Source organism: Callithrix jacchus, chromosome 2, assembly GCF_049354715.1.
Source record: "Callithrix jacchus isolate 240 chromosome 2, calJac240_pri, whole genome shotgun sequence".
Classification (NCBI taxonomy): Eukaryota; Metazoa; Chordata; class Mammalia; order Primates; family Cebidae; genus Callithrix; species Callithrix jacchus.
In genome coordinates, this window is record NC_133503.1 from 96,912,051 (window position 1) to 96,929,332 (window position 17,282).

Genomic DNA, 17,282 nt, shown 5'->3' on the forward strand with positions numbered 1-17,282 from the left:
TGAAATAAGAATGAGCTGATTATCTTGCCTTTTAAATAGTAGATCCATTTATTGTTTGAATAAAGTTTCTCATCTGGGCTCTTCATCTGGTCTTACCTGTTGGTGAAAAAGGCAGAGCATCTAGAGCGGGGTGAGCACTTTTCTGTGAAGGGCCACAGAGTAAATGTTGTAGGGCTTATGGGTCATTTGAACGCAGCTGCAGCTACTCAGTTCTGCTATTGTCCAATGCTAGAGCAAAGGCAGAAGCAACAGGGAGACCAGTGGGTGTGGCTGTGTTCCAGTAACACTTTATTCATGTGTTTATTATTATTATTACTTTTTTTTTTTTTGAGACAGCGTTTCATTCTTGTTGCCCAGGCTGGAGTTCAATAGAGTGATCTCAGCTCATTGCAACCTCCACCTACCAGGTTCAAGTGATTCTCCTGCCTCAGCCTCCCAAGTATCTGGGACTACAGGCATGTCCTACCACACTCAGCTAATTTTGTATTTTTATAGAGATGAGGTTTCACCTGTTTGGTCAGGCTGGCCTTGAACTCCTGACCTCAAGTGATCCACCTGCCTTGGCCTCCCAAAGTGCTGGGATTACAGGCATGAACCAGCAAGCCTGACCTCTAGTAACACTTTATGTGCAGACGTTGACATTTGAATTTCATGTAATTCCTACCTGTCACAAAATGTTCTTCTTTTTTGACTTTTTTAAATGATTTTAAAAATAGAAAAACCATTCTTATCCTGTTGGTCATACAAAAACAGCTGGCGGGCCACATTTGGGCCTCAAACATTTATTCTTGCTCCACTGGGTGGGTGTTCATGCCTCTTGAAAAAGCTTCCCTCTGGCTACCACAGCTGGATTCCAAATTTTATCCAAGTTGTATTAGGTTTTTGAAATTCTTGTCTGTATGCACCAGATACTGCCAAGTATGTTCAGTGTGAGGCACCGTGAATGAGACAAAGCAGTCCCTGTCTTTAAGGAGTTTCCTGACATGTTAACATAAAATGGGAATGGATATACAAAAAGTGAGGGGGTTGTGGGAATCTCAACAGATTGCAAGGGTGGTGGACAGGGGACTTGGGTCTTCGAGCACAGGTAGATAGAGAGGAGGTGGGGGGCGGTCCAGGCAGAGGGCATGGCAAAGGTTAGAGTGCTCAGGTGCTGGCAGCACCACTGCCGAGGAACTGCCTCAGGAGACCACGTGCCTGGACTTGCAGCACCGAAGCCTTGCTTCTCTGTAGCTCACATCTTATGATACAATTTTCTGTTTACATTCCATCTCCTGCAACAGATCACAAGATTATTATTCTGAGGCCCGCAGCTTGGCAGCTCCTCGTGTCTGTTGAGAGATCATCCAATGAATGGCCTCCCCTGGCCACGTTGTTATGTAGTGTGGCTGCTGCCCGCTGTGTGCATGGAACAGAGAGTGCTCAACTGTGACCACTGCCTTGAATAGCCTTAACTCTAGGATTTGGAGCTCTGGCTCTTCAGTTTCCTTATGTGCAGGGTGGGAGGATTTGCTTTAGATGATGTCAAGGTCCCTGTCTAATCGTCATCTGTGGGGGGTGTGGATCCACTTCTGTCTTCCTCTTCCTCTCCTGGGTTTTCTTGATGATTAAGAACCCAGTAAAGCTCCTAAATCTAGAGGAGATTGCTTTCTTCCCAAGGAGAAGTGGGATGGGGCAACAAGGATATTCACAGGTCTTTCTCACTTGTCTTTTATGATTATGAGAGGCCTTACCTAGTAGTCAAGAAATCGATCTGGGGCCCACACAGCCTGGGTTTGAATCCTGGTTCCACAATTTCCTAGCTGGTGACTGGGCAGTGTAACTTCTCTGTGCCCTAATTTCCTCCTTGGTAAAATGGGGGTAATAATAGTTTCTGCCTCAGAGAGTATTTGTGGTGATTAAGTGATTGAATGCATATGGTGTGCTCAGACCAGTGCCTGGCATCTGCGTGAGCCCAGAGCACGCTGGGTGTCATCCCCACCAAGATGGCCAGCCTGCAAAAGGAGCCAGAGGTCTGGGAGCAGAGGGGGCTCTTTGGCTTGCTGCCAGGCTTTCCCCTTGAGCATGATCTGAGAGCGCCGTCCAGCACCCACACTGCTGCCATCACTGCACGAGCCACCGACCACACTCTGCTGCAGGTTTCCAGGGTGCTTTCTGGCTTGGATTCAGGTCTAACAGGAATGTGTTTGCCGTTTTCAGGAGTGTGCCGATGCTGCCTCCCCAGCTCTGTCCCTAGCCGAACTCAGGACTACGTGCAGTGAGAGTGAACTGGCTGCGGAGTTCACCAACGCCATCCGTCGGTAAGCACCCTTTCCCCACCCCACAGGTGTTTATCCTGCCCCTGGAGGCTTTGTTCCGAGTTCTGTTAGCTGCTCGAGAAAGAAGGTGCTGATGTGTTCCCCTTCGCCCATGTCTTGGAGGCCAGAAATGGAAAAGGCCTGTTGGTGCCCCGCCTTTCAAAACGGAGTGAGGAGAGAGAGCGCTTAGGCAGTCGTTTTGTCTGTGAAGAAGAAAATTCTCTGTCCTTTTTTGTTACTTGTTGCATTGGCTAGAAACTTTAGGACAGTGTTAAATCGTGAAGTGAAAACAGGCATTCTTATCTTGTTTCCAACTTCAGCAGGAATGCTTTCCTTCAGTGTGTATTTATTTAGTTCTGGGAAATTTTCCTCTGTTATTTCAGTGTTTTTTCCCCTCACTGTCCCCCAATTCTTTATCTCCTTCTGTAAGAGGAAACAGATCCTGATTCATCTAGGTCTGTCTTCCACATCTTACCTTTTCATACCTTCTTTCCAGCACTCATTTTCTTCTGGCTTCTACAGCAACATTGTCCAGTAGAAATGTCATGTGAAGCACATATGTAATTTTAAAGTTTCTAGCAGCCACATTAAAAAGAATGAAAACAGCTGAAATTCACTCTAATAACATTTTAACACAATATGTCTAAACTATTTTAACATATAATCAATATTTTCTAAAACTATTAATGAAATATTTTACGTTTTTTTTAACTAAGTTTTCAAAACCTGGTATGTATTTCACACCCTCAGCATATCTCAGACTCAGACATTTCAAGTGCTCAGGAGCCATATGTGGCTAGTGGCTGCCCTATCAGATAGTTGGAGTTCTGGAGAGAGAGTTTTTGGGCTCAGTTTTCCAGCTAACAAATGTATTCTTTAGATTCATTGTGATGTGTGACCTATATGTTGAGTTTTTGTGTTTTGATAATTACGATCTCTTTTTAAGTGATAATGATATCTTCTTGGATCTCTTTGAGGATTTTTAGTATGCTTAATTTTTTTTTTTTTTTTTTGAGAAAGAATCTCACTCTGTTGCCCCAGCTGTAGTGCAGTGGCACAGTCATAGCTCATTGCAGCCTCAACCTCCCAGGCTCAAGTGATCCTCCCACCCCAGCCTCCCAAGTAGCTAGAATCACAGGCACATGCCCCTACCTCTAATTTTTTTTTTCATAGAGACAGGGTCTTCCTATGTTCCCCAGGCAGGTCTCAAAAATGAACGGTCAAGAAACATCCTGCCTTTCATTTTTTATGAAGGCTCAAGTGATCCTCCCACCTTGGCCTCCCGAAATGTTGGGATTACAGGCATGTACCACCATGCCCAGCCCTTACATTCCTTAATCTTTTTTGTCTGCTGTATTAACTCTTTTTCTTCACATGTAATTCTTTTCATAGTTGAGTTTTGTGACTCTTTCTTAGTGTTGGCTTTCTTTAAATATTCGATGGTTCTTGTTTGCGTGTTCATTCTTATACCTTAAATTCCTAGGTCACCTCTTTGAGGGTTTTTTTTTTCTTTCTTTCTTGTTTTTTTTGAGACAGAGTCTTGCTCTGTTGCCCAGGCTGGAGCACAGTGGTGCGATCTTGGTTCACTGGAACCCCCCTCTCCCGCATTCAAGCAATTCTCCTGCCTCAGCCTCCAGAGTGGCTGTGACTCAGGCATGTGCCACCACACCAGCTAATTTTTTTTAATTTTTAGTATAGACTGGGTTTCTCCATGTTGGCGAGACTGGTCTGGAACTCCTGACCTCAGGTGATCCATCTGCCTTGTCCTCCCAACGTGCTGGGATTACAGGCGTGAGCCACCATGTCCAGCCATCCTGTTTGAGAGTTCTGTATGTACTTAATACAGCCTGCTACCCAGAAGATGTAGCCAGTTCCTTAGAGTGCTGTCAGCTGGGTCATATCAGAATCTGTCTCCTGGGCTTTCTGTGCCTCCTGGCTAATAACAGCTCTCTAGTCTGCGTATCTGACCTAAGCGTCTGATCCCCTCCTGTTCTGGTAGCCAACACCTCCGGTTGGAGCACCTCTGAATCCCCTTCTTCCTTTGGCAGAGTATTTTTCTGCATGCATTTTGAGTTGTGGTTTCCTTTTTCAGGAGGAAGAAAACATCTGCCTTTCATTTTTTATGATTGCACATGGTTTCTGGTATACAAAGAGCACTCCTTTCTAAGATGCTCAGGGGTTTTAAAAAATGTCTTTCCTGTCATTTCTGGGGATTTAGTGTGGGAGGGGAAGGCTACAGTGTATTCTCAGTCTGTGAACTTGATCCAGCAGGCCTGTTTTAGGATGGCCTCCAAGCTGATGGTGGATGGAAGGTTGCGTTATGGGGAACTTCACTACCTTCCTGATTTACTGTCACTTTTTGTCTTTCCTTCCAAGTTGTAATAGCTCGATTTTTACTTTGCCAGTGCCTCTGGCCATGTAGTTAAATGGTAATTGTTCTGATTGGGGTGGGAAGAGAAAAGCTGCACAGAAAAAGGCCCTCAACAAATCCTAATGACTTAACTGTGCCAGAAACATGGGATGGAAATCCACTCCCCATTTCCAACTGGGAGCTGTTTAGATATTGTATCTGTAAGCTAAGCCCTAAATTTTTTAAATTCCCCAAACCTCAGAGGCCTTTGCTGGCACAAGGAAGATGCAGGTTGTGCTGACTTAACATAAAGAGATTTCATTTGTTCTGTGAGTCACAGTGGATTTCCAATAACCAGCCTTAAGTTGGTTAGCATGGATTTCCAATCAGGACCCAGATGGATGGAGCCAAGAACGAACCCACAGAGGTAAAGTAAAAAGGAAAATAACATAATGATGCTGTAAATAGAGCTTAGAAACGGGAATCGCCATTTCACGGGGGTGTACAGTGTACACACCTCAGGGCTGCAGTTTGGGTTTGTGTTATGTACCTTCGAAGTGACTATTCCTGAGGTTTTTATTCTTAAAAATCAAATGGAAACAAACACCTTTTTTGAAGGTATGAAATCACTGCCGAGCTCATGGTTGAGGTCAGCTGGGGGAATCTTACCAGCATTTTCAGCGATGTTTCTCCCTTGAAAAAACGATGGTTCCAGACACCACAACTGTGGGCAAGATAGCCAGACTGAAAATATCAGGTGTTGCTAAGGGAGGGGGAAGAGGCTAAGCCATGGGCTGTCCCTAAGGAGAATCAGCCATCCCAGGGAAGGGGCCCTGTGACACTTCAGTCACTGGTTCTGGGTCATGACACTGTCCCCAACCTAACCTCCCCTTACCTGGCTGGCCTTGCCACCCAACCCTGGCTCTCTGTGTCTTCTCCTAACTTTCTTCTGTTTGAAACAAAACCAGGGCTCCATGCCACCCAACATTGCCTGTATGTATAACTCCCATCTGGTCTGATTTCATTCCCCCCACTTCGGTGAACATTTACTGCAGTTTGTTGGCTCTGGCATTGCCATAAAACCCCATCTGGATGACCAGGTTTCCAGTCTGGCACACGAGATGTTTTCTTATCAGGGTATCTTGTTTTCACTCTTGTCCATCCAGCCTGTGTGCTATAAAAACCTCTCTTTCTCAGATCTGTCTCTTGCCCTTGGTCTTAGTAAAATTTAACTGAATGATCTTTCCACCAAATAAGTGATCTATAAAAAGGCAGCTAAATACGGGGATTTTCAGAAATGACTCTTTTTTTGTACTCACATGATGCCTGCCCTCGGGACCTGAGCACAGCTGAGAGGAACAGACCAGTTCATCTCCGTCATGTTCTTGGAAGGTAGCTGGGAGCAGGTGCTGCTCTCCATATGATCTGGGGGGGACTGGAACAGCAAGGCTGAGTGATCTCTCAAGGTCACACAGTGAGGCAGTGAGGCAGTCCACATGTTTCTACATTCTCTGTGGGGAGCCCTTGCACCCGATATGTGCTGGCAGCGTTGAGTTTGCTTGCAGATAAGGGAGCTGAGCCCACTCGTTTATCTGAAGACACTACCCTCTGTGTGACTGGTCTGGGCAGTGAGAAACCTCTGTGCCTCCACTAAACAGCCATGCCTTAGTCTGCCAGTGCAGAAGGCAAATGAGGTGCCATGGCAGGAGGAAGACTTTCTTAAACACACAGAGCTTCAAAGCAGTGCCATATGTCAGCCTTAGTCTTGCTGATAACAAGGTAAGGATCTGAGCTGTGGCATATACCTGGAGTTCCTGGGGAGATTGAGGCAGGACAATCCCTTGAGGCTAGGAGTTCGAATCCAGCCTGGGCAACATAGCAAGACTCTGTCTTTAAAAAAATAAGTAAGTAAAAAATACATTTTTCAAGTAAGGATCTGCGCTTCCTCAGTGCTAGGAGACCGGGAGTAGACAGGAGGGGCCTGTGCCATGGTGACGAGCAGTGTGTGGTGCTGCCTCATAGGCATTCGCCTTTCACTCTACCCAGGAGCAGGGCGAGGTAAGCCTTACGTACTACCTGCAGGAGGTGGCACCCTCCCTCCAGGAGGCTGCAGTCATTCAGTCACAGACCCTCCAGGGGCTATACCCACCCCCCAGGGAACTGGGATATGCCACCTGTGTCTGCGTGTGTGCCAGATGGTTCTGTAAAGTGCCACATTAAGGCAATGGACAAATCACAGTGACCCTTCTGTCCAGGGACGGGATGCCCCTGACTCTTACACCAGAGGAGGGCGTCCTTTCCTCTTTCTGCTGAATAGCAAGCAGGCAAGCTGCCGCTGCTGGGAGACAGGACTGCGTGCCAAAGCCTTGCAAGGAGACATCCAGTGGCAGGAGAGTTCCGTCTGATGAGTGTGATCACAAGAGACCAGGTCTGGAGGGCCTGAACATGACCCTGATAGGGAGTGGAGATGGCCACAGAGGAAGGGGAAGGCACAGGAGGCAGAGTACCAGGGTTCAAAGAGACAGAGTGGGAATTGCCCCCATCATCCCTGGTCATGCACCGCTGCTGTGCAGGTTACTTGGATGGGGGATTTCCTGGGGGCAGACCTTAGAACATCTACTAGCAGGGGAGGATCAGAAGCTGAGAAAAGAAACTACTTCTAAGCCAAGAGGCCAAGCACCTCAAGATGAGGATGGATTAAGAAGGTGAGAGGCAGGAAGTGAAGACAAGTGGTTTGAGAACCTTTGCTGGTACAGGCAGCAAAACTCAAGGAATTTTTTTTTTTAAGAAGGAACAGTTTGAGCTGGGTACAGTGGCTTATGCCTATAATCCCAGCACTTTGGGAGGCCAAGGCAGGCGGATCACAAGGTCAGGAGTTTGAGACCAGCTTGGCCAGCATGGTGAAACTCCATCTCTACTAAAAATTTTAAAAATTAGGCATGGTGGCCTGCGCCTGTGGTCCCAGCTACCTGGGAGGCCGGGGCAGGAGAATTCCTTGAACCCGGGAGGTGCAGGTTGCAGTGAGCTGAGATCACACCCCTGCACTCCAGCCTGGGTGACAGAGTGAGATTCTGTCTCAAAAAAAAAAAAAAGGAGGGACAGCTTGGTGTAGTGGCACATGCCTGTAGTCCCAGCTACTCAGTAGGCTAAGGCAGGAGGATTGCTCCAGCCTAGGCAACACAGTGAGACCCTCTGTTTCTTCTAAAAAGGAGGAGGAGGAGGCACTAGAGCACACTGTGCTCCTAAGAATAATCCAATAGAGGGATAGAAATCCTTCAGGGTCAAAGAGTAACCTTACAGGATGCAAACCTGATGGTGCCCTGTGATAGTTTTCTATTGTTGTATAACAAATTATCATGAATGTGGCCTAAAACAACACCCGTTACTAGCTCACAGATTCTGTGCATCAAACGTCTGGGCACAGCATTTGACTGGCTTCTCCACCTAGGGTCTTGCAGGGCTGCAATTGAAGTGCGCTCTGGGGCTGTGTTCTCTCTGGGGCTCTAGAGAGGTCTCTGCTCCCACACTCCTCCTGCTTGTGGGTGGAATTCAGCTCCCTGGGGCTGCAGGGCACAGGTCCCATTTTCTCACTGGCTTTTGGTCTGGGGGCTGTCAGTTCCTAGAGCCCTCACACCCCTTCTGCAAAGCCAGCAGCGAGAACCTCCCTCACGTAAATCCCTCCCATGCTTCAACTCTATTTCCAGGAAGAGCCCAGGCCTTTGTACAGACTCACCTCATTAGGTCAGGTCCACTCAGAAAAAAAAATCTCCTTATCTTAAGGTTAGCTGTTTGGGGACCTTAATTACATCTGGAAAATTCCTTCACAGCAGCAACTAGATTAAGGTTTGATGAAATAACTAGGGAAGGTGTTTGTACACTAAAAGGCAGAAATCCTGGGTGCATTTTAGTATTCTGCTTACCGGACCCAATTACTGGCAACCTCCCGTGGCCCTGAGTGTGTCCAGGCTCCTCGGCCAGTTGTGTGTTCATATTCTTTCCTTAAGATCCCTTCCATTCCTTTCTATTACACTGACCCTCAGCACCTCAGAACTCACAAAGTAGTGTCCTGATGTGTCATTCTGCTGTTTGATTCTGCCACCAAAATACCTGAAAACATACTCAGAATTAGCCCTTGCCTATTAACAGTATCCTAGAACAAACCAAGATTCCTCATAGTTCAAATCCATGTCCAAGTTCAAAACTATCCACCCAACTGTAGAAAACTTCCAGACTTGTAGGAACCAACGTTTGGCCATGAGTGCAAAAAGAATGACACAAGTTGACCCCTATTTCAGCAGCTGTGGATGAATACTGTTTTTGAGCTACACAGAGTGGGACAAAATGAAGAGGGAACTGGGCGGGGTGCTTGTTAAAAGGGAGCCCCCACTGAATAAACAAGTAGCAGAATCTTCACTGGTTCAATAGATAGTTCCTCATCTATTGGCCAGGTGTGGTTGCTCATGCCTGTAATCCTGGTACTTTGGGAGGCCAAGGCGGGTGGATCACCTGATTGTAAAAGGTGCTGTTTTTAAACCTGCATTTGCTGATCCTTCATATTTGGTTGATTTATAAAAGCAATCAAGCAATGGAAGTTGTGCTTAGAATTCCACAGAAGCACATGGGTCTGCAGGACGTTAATGAAACACATAGTGTACCTGTGGGTCATTAGCATGCAAATAAAATGCTGAGCCCCAGAGCCAAGGGCCTAGAGGCACAGAGGGTGAAGACTGAGGCTCCCTCAAGGGATTAAAGGAGTTGTTGCTTGAGTAACGGAGATTTCTTTTACTTTTCTATCATTCCCCCAACATCCCGAAAGCTCAAAGAGAAGGTGGCCTCGCCTGGTATCTCATAAAGGCAGAGTGGTGGAGGGCACGGGAACATACAGCAGCTGCCAGCAAGGCTTGTGAAAATTCCAGATACTTTTCCTGGACAAGAAACATGTTTGTGGCAAAGTCTGGGAAAAAAAAAAAAAAAAAAATCTGCTATTGTCCTCGTGCTGCTGCTCCTGGCAAAACACAGCCACATGCATACCTACAGAACCTCATCATCTGGGGACACTTGATCCTTAGTTCTGCGGGCCTGTGCTATTAAGCGAAGGTCTTGTTTATCTTGCACTCTACTGTATTCCCTTTATGAATCACAGGCTACTTCAGCGAGATGTGTAAGGGCACAGGCTCTGCAGACAGAATCCCAGGTGGGAGTCCCCATTCTGTAGGTGACTGGCTATGGGCAAGTCTCTTAACTAACCTTAAGTTCCTCATCTATTGGCCAGGTGTGGTGGCTCATGCCTGTAATCCTAGTACTTTGGGAGGCCAAGGCGGGTGGATCACCTGAGGTCAGGAGTTTGAGACTGGCCTGGCCAACATGGCGAAACCTCATCCCTACTAAAAAACAAAAATTAGCTGGGCATGGTGTTGCGTGCCTATGATCCCAGCTACTCGGCAGGCTGAGGCAGGAGAATCACTTGAACCCATGCAATGGAGGTTGCAGTCAGCCTGAGATAACGCCACTGTCCTCCAGGCTAGGGGAAACAGCAAGACTCCCTCTCAAAAAAAAAAAAAAAAAAAAAAGTTCCTTATCTTTAAAAATGTGAATCATGGTAGTACTGACTTCAGAGGTTACGTGGGAAGTAAATGACTTTATCCTGCCTGGTTTTTCTGAAAAAATAAGCATTGTGGTGATTACCATGAAGGAAATAGGGTGATGTGATAGTCATTGTGGAGGTTTGTTTTTTTCCAATAAAATAAATGTAGTTTCCAATGAATAATATGAAGGAAATGGCAAGGTGTGGTGATGTCATAGCTCTGGGACTTGAGTTTAGATGGGTGGTCAGGCTGGGCCTCTCTGGGAGGTGACACTGAAGCTGAGTTGAAGAGGAGAGAGGAAAAACACATCCCAGGCAGAGGCCCCGGGTATGTAGGGGTGTGCTGAGGACCTACAGGATTCCAGCAGGGCCAGGGTGATTCCCGCAGCCCAAAGGCCCAGCAAGCGGTGCTCAGGTCAAGCAGGGCGTTAGAGACCCAGGCAAGACCACAGGGTTTATTCCGAGTGTAGGCGAAAGGCACTGAAGGGCAGTAATGTGATCAGATCTGTCATGTGAAATGTTACCCGGGCTGCTGTGTGAAAACCAGGACAGAGGGCAGGGGTGGAGACAGACAAACCAGTTAGCAGGCTGTCGTGGTTGTCCAGGTGAGAAGTGATGACCATTTGGACCTGGGTGTGGTAACAAATGGCAGGTCGAGAATTGGTAGATAGGGTTTGCTGATGAACAGGTGTGGAGTATGTGGGGAGGAGTAGTTAAGGCTGACTCTAAGTAACTGAAACCACCTTTGCAAAAATTTTATCAGTGAGAGCACTCTGACAGTGAGAGAGATCTGAGCCTAATGAGTAACCAGGTGAATGGTGGTGCCATTTGCTGACACACGAGAGAGAGTGGCTATGGGAGGTCATCTGGGAAGTAATCCTCTGGACATGTGAAATCACAGGTGCCAGTTAAGAGGCTACAGATAGACAAGTCCAGAGATTCAAGGAAAGCCCTGGAGATAAAAATGTTTAAGTTTTTAGCACACATTTTTTAGGAAAAGGGAATGGAGAGAATCCATTAGAGAACAGGGTAAGATAGCACCAGGTGCAGTGGCTGACGCCTGTAATCCCAGCACTTTGGGAGGCCGAGGTGGGCGGATCACAAGGTCAGGAGTTCAAGACCAGCCTGGCCAATATGTGAAACCCCGTCTCTACTTAAAAAAAAAAAAGACAGAAAAGGGTAAGATAAAATACAGGCCAGGCCCAAGTCCTAAACAACCCAGTATTTTGGAGTATAGAAAGGGAGCAGCTAATGAATCAGGATGAAATGCAGGCTCTTTACTCATGGCCTTGTACAAGCCATGAGTAAAGAGGTGATCAGCCTGCAGGTGGTGTGGGCAGGTAAGAAAAGGATAGATGGGACCATGGGAGGCAGCAACGTGGAGATCACTGGTGAGCCCAGCGAGCCCTGTCATTGGAGGCAGAGCCTGACGGGTTAAAAGTAAATGGAAGGTGAGGACTAGAGAAATCACATATGCAGACAATTCTTAGTGACTAATCCCATATAATCAGCAATTACTAAGAAATTCCAGGCCCTGTGGCTACATGGCTATGACTCCCTGCGGTTTGGTCTGATTACAGCTCCTCTGAAAGGTTTCCTGGCTGGCTGCGAAGCCACTCATAAGCCTCATCGGGACTGGGCTCTCAGCCGATGACTCCTGCAGCTCATTTGGACTCTGTCTAATCACAGAGTACTGCTGCTGGCCTTTTTATTTTAGGGAGAATACAACCTCCTTACTGATTGCTCACGAAGCTGTATCTCCACGCTACCCAGGTATACCAACAAGCACCACTTCAGAGGCTTGCTTCGCTCTGCCCAGCTTACTGGCAAGCTACCTTGGTTTTCCTATTACCTTGAAATTCCCATCACGAGTCTGTCTCTTAAATTCCCTGTGATTATTCCACTGCATTGAAATGTACCCCATTATGCTTCAATTAAAAAGACCTACCAGGTGGGGTTGCTCGGGCCTATAATCTCAGCGTTTTGGGAGGGCAAGGTGGGAGGACCACGAGAGCCCAGTAGTTTGTGACCAGACAGTAGTTTGTGAATATTTCTACAAAAAAGCGTTTTAAAAATTAGCCCAGCATGGTGGTACACACCTGTAGTCCCAGCCACTCAAGAGGCTGAGGCAAGGGGATTGCTTGAACCCGGGAGTTTGAGGCTGCAGTGAACTGTGATTTATGCCATGCATTCCAGCCTGGATGACAGAGCAAGACCCTATCTCTTGAAATGGCTCTGTAGGACCTTTTGTGACCAGAAATAAGAAGACCAAAAACTGAAGTGGGAAGACATGGAACTGAAATCCCTGTGTATACTGGGGGAATTGGGTTGTCACAGTCATTACAATCTAGCATTGTTTTTGCTTGATGGTTTGGGGGTATATTTGTGAGTACCGACACTACTGGAAATAAAAAAGGAATAGATGGTGCATTTCTGGCTACTCCAGGAAACACTGGATGAATACATGACTATTGAAGGTGCATATGGAACATGGTGTTGAGTTTTTGCTTTCTCATCTGTGTGAAGCCAAGAAAGTGCTCGTTTTGGCCTACCTTATATACCTAAACCATATATACAAACTAAAGGCCAAGCAAATTTAAATTAGAACTAGAAAGCAACAAGAATGGTTGAGGTTTCAATGTGACTCAAATTAATAAGATATGTTTCTTCACATTTTCCAAGTCATCCTTTGAAAATCTGAGGAAAACTGTAGACTTAAGCAAAATGTACCCATGCTTGCAATTTTTCATAAATTCAGAAAGTCAATTCCAGGGGTAACAGAAGCTCATCCTCAGGTCCAGGTGAGGAACTCTTCTGACTTACACCAGTCCCCCAAGTTTGCCTGATAACAGGAGTCAGCTGTGGGACCCTTGTTAAACTGCAATTCCTGAGTTTCGGCCCACATCTACTGAGTCAAAAGCCAGGGGAAATACCTGGTAATATTGTTACTGGAAAAGGGTCCCGATCCAGACCCCAGGAGTGGGTTCTTGGATCTCGTGCAAGAAAGAATTCAGGGCGAGTCCACAGAGTAAAGTGAAACAAGTTTATTAGTAAAGGAATCAAAGAATGGCTACTCCATAGAGCAGCCTTGAAGGCTGCTGGTTGCCTTTTTTATGTTTTTTTTTTTTTTATGATATGCTAAACAAGGGGTGGATTATTCGTACCTCCCTTTTTAGACCATATAGGATAATTTCCTGACACTGCCATGGCATTTGTAAACTGTGGCACTGGTGGGAGTGTAGCATTGAGGACGACCAGGGGTCACTCTCATGGGCATCCTGGGTTTGCCGTTTTGGCTGGCTTCTTTAGTGCAACCTGTGTTATCTGCACGGTCTTTATGACCTGTATTTTGTGCTGACCTCCTATCTCGTGACTTAGTATGCCTTAACCATCTGGGAATGCAGCCCAGTAGGTCTCAGCCTCCTTTTTACCTAGCTCCTGTTTAAGATGGAGTTGCTCTGGTTCACATGCCTCTGACAACATTGAACAATTGCTCTAGAGCAGCACTGTTCACTAGTGATGTAATATGAGCCTCAAATGCAAGGCATGTATGTAATTTTAAATTTTCTAGTAGCCCCATGGAAAATGTAAAGAGACACACATGAAATTAATTTTAATAACATGTAACCCAGCGTATCAAAAATATTTCAACATGTAATCAGTATTTTTAAAACAAAACAGGTATTTTACTTTTTTTTTGTAGTTGTCTTCAAATTCCAATTTGCATTTTACCCCTACAGCCCATCTCAATTTGGACCAGACACATTTCAAGAGCTCAGCCAGCCACTTGCGTGGCTAGTGGCTGCTGTGTTGGACACGCAGGTCTAGAGCAGCTGTTACTTGGCAATGGTTTAGCATTTCTTTGGGTCCTGATGAATGATGCTGAAGTCATCACTCTTAAACTGCAGGTGTCTGCCTCACTCAAATGAAAACAGATAAACCCAAATTTTAGGTTTAAGTTTGCAGTTTGGCCTCATCTTTGCATCTTTAAATAAATGAGCATCATAGTTCTTTCCAGGGGTTTCTCCCAGCAGTTCACTCCCTTTCCTGGAGGCCAGGCAGTTCTGAGCTCCAAGCAATGACTACTGGGGAGTAGTCATCCCCACCCCTGCCACATCCCAAGCTGGGGTTGGACCGGGTCTGAGAGATCCTCTTCTGCCCTCCTGAGGTTCTGTCCTCCTTCGGAGCCTGCCAGATCTGGAAAGTTCCCCCTGGTCCCGAGGGCCTGGGTGCTGGGAAGGAAGCCTCTTGTCTGGTGGAAGGGCTGGGATTTCCATTCTCCCTTTTTGCTAAGTGTGGATAGGATTGGGAAGACAGGGGATTTGACTGCTGTAGGTCAAACTCTCATCCCAGAGTTTTTGTTGTGAATTTCTTAATTGAGTTTTTGGTTACATTTTTAACTCTTCAGTTTTCTTTTTTACACTATTAACATAAGAATGAAAGATAAAGGCTCTAAACAATAATAAAATACAAGGCAGATAATCCTTCTCCCCTCTTTTTAGCTGGGGGGAAGCTGGAGTCCCTAGTTTCTCTCCACTGGAGGAGGGCTGTTGTGAAGGCTGAGGAAGTGTTGGGCGGTAGGTGGGGAGGAAGAGTCCCGTTCCTAAAACACCATCCTCACCACTGGTAGAAAATGCTGCCACTCTCCATTGCCAGAAGGAAATGCAGCCAAATCCAAGATGTTGCAGCTGCTAGGGCCCAGGAGAAACACATTCCTTCAGGCTTAGCAGAGGCGGGTGGGAAGACTCACCGAAAAATGAGTTCTGGGCAGAGGGCTGGTTGCTAGACTTCCCTTAAAGATCCTGCCCCTTCCATCCTCTCTCCAAAAGCAGACCTGAATTTTACGTTTTAATTCCTTTCTTCATTGATCAGTTTGGAGAACTTATCAAGCTCTTTAGCTACTCATAGTAGCTAAATGCAGAAATGTAAAAATTAGATATATGAAAAGCCAGGAAAGGAGGAGAACCAGGGTCTGATACCATTTGGGCATCAGAAAGGAGCCTTCTACCCCCAAGGTCACATTCCCATGCCCTTCCTACACGACTCTAAGTCACACTTTACACAAAACATACACAAGTGTAAAGTATCAGGCAGTGCATGAGTGAGTGAAGTAGAAAATGAAAGCCTCCCAAACCCCCTTGCATGGGTTAAGCATTGTTGAGTTTGTGTTTAGCCTTCTAGTCTCTTGTTGGTGTCAGATATTCACACTCAGCTTTTCAGTTTTTACAAAAATAGCATCTTTAGAACTCACCCTTTTCACTTAATGTATCAGATATCCTCCCATGTCAGTGCATGACCATCTGCAATTTTTTTTTTTTATGAGATGGTCTCACTGTCACCCAAGCTGGAATGCAGTGGCATGATCATGGCTCACTGCAGTCTCAACCTCCTGAGTAGCTGGGACTATAGGCATGAGTCATCAGATCTGGCTAAGTTTTGTATGTTTTGTAGACAGAGTTTCACCACATTGCCCAGGCTGGTCTTGAATTTCTGAGCTCAAGTAATCCACACTCCTTAACCTCCTAAAGTGCTGAGATTACAGGCATGAGCCACTGCTCCCAGCCTTCCACCTGCGTTTAAAAAATATTTTTAAGCAGAACATTTCAGTAGCATGGGTAGGCCCTGATTAACCAGCCCCCTGGTTGTCTCCCTTTCTTTATTAGGCATCATCATAACCAATGCCAAAGTGAATCCAACTGTAAGTGACTGTCTTTAGGAACTTGTGCTTCTAGTACCTCTGTAAATTCCTAGTTGCTTAGTCAAAGGATATGTTCATTATTATTTGGCTAGATCCTACCCAAAATTAATTATGCTAATTTTAATAATTTAATAATTTAATATTAATAAATTAAACATGCTAACTTACATTCTACATTCATTGAGTCCTTTTTAGAGGAATTCCTTCTCTAAACCTTGGTTTCTCAATGTCCCAAAGAATTGTTCTAAAGCTTTTTTAACAGTCACTAGAAGCTGTCACCCTGACACAGTCCTCGGCACTGGGGGTGCATTGGGGAACCAAACCAAGTAAGGTCCTTGCCACTGTAGAACCCCATGTGCCCATGAGGGAACCTGATGGCTCCAGTACATAAGACAGTGACATACTGCTGAGTGCTGAGTGTGATACTAAGTGGAGTAACACTGTGCATGTGATGGGGACCTTGGAAGGGAGGCAGGGTAGTCAGGACAGCACTGATTAGTTTCCCTGCTGGGTCTTTTGGGAATTACAGTAAGGCAATGAGCTGACTGGACACAGGAAACCTCCCTGAACTGACTCTAAGTCAATTAGCTTGGGTTACCAAAGTAGAGAGTCCACAGAACCGGAATCTGCTTTGCCTGTGGAGAGCAGGTAGTCAAAAGTGCAGAGGTAATTTTATGGGAAATAAGCACCCTTACAATGAGGAGTATCATTTCTACTCCCTCTACCACCATTTGTTTTTGGCAAGGTAGGATAATGTTGGTCTCAATGAGTGGGGACCTGTCCAAGGTCGATAGCTCAATCTGTGAGTGGTTCAGGCATGCTTCAGACACGTGAAAAAGAAACAGATGGAGACTGAGACAGGGGTTTGTGGTCAGGCTGCACTCATTGTTGAGGCTCTGGTATGCCAGTAGAAGGAAGGAATTTCTAGATTAGCTGGAAGACTAGAAACAAATTCCTGTCTTGTTTCGTTGACAAATAAGATCTTTAAAAAGCCTTTATCATTGAAGAAATGGGCTTAAATCAGCATTTGAGTGCACTGGCATTCATTCGGGTGACAGCAGTGCCGTTGGGCTCTTGAGTATCTTTTCCTCTCCCTTGCCTTTAGGCTTTGCAAGCTGAATCTTCCTCTTCATTTCTGTCACCACTTCCCAGGTAGTGGGCACCTCTAGTATCATCTCAAACTACTCAGGGCATATTTTGTCTCTCCTTGATATAGAGAAAAGAAGTTGAAGGCCAGAGTTCAAGAGCTGGTGAGTGCCTTGGAGAGACTTACCAAGAGCAGTGAAATCCGACATCAGCAATCTGCAGAGTTCGTGAATGATCTAAAGCGGGCCAACAGGTAAAAATCTCCCT

General features: G+C 45.9%; 1 protein-coding gene across 4 annotated transcripts in view; it reads left to right on the forward strand.

The window, feature by feature from the left end:
- The window catches only part of MCC (MCC regulator of Wnt signaling pathway), a 464,974-nt gene that overhangs the window by 440,920 nt on the left and 6,772 nt on the right, over positions 1 to 17,282 (forward strand). For all 4 annotated transcript variants that reach the window (XM_002744705.6, XM_008991678.5, XM_078365032.1 and 1 more), the window contains 2 exons: positions 2,200 to 2,300; positions 17,146 to 17,268. In XM_002744705.6, the coding sequence (XP_002744751.1) occupies positions 2,200 to 2,300; positions 17,146 to 17,268 (224 nt within the window). The remainder of the gene's footprint in view (positions 1 to 2,199; positions 2,301 to 17,145; positions 17,269 to 17,282) is intronic.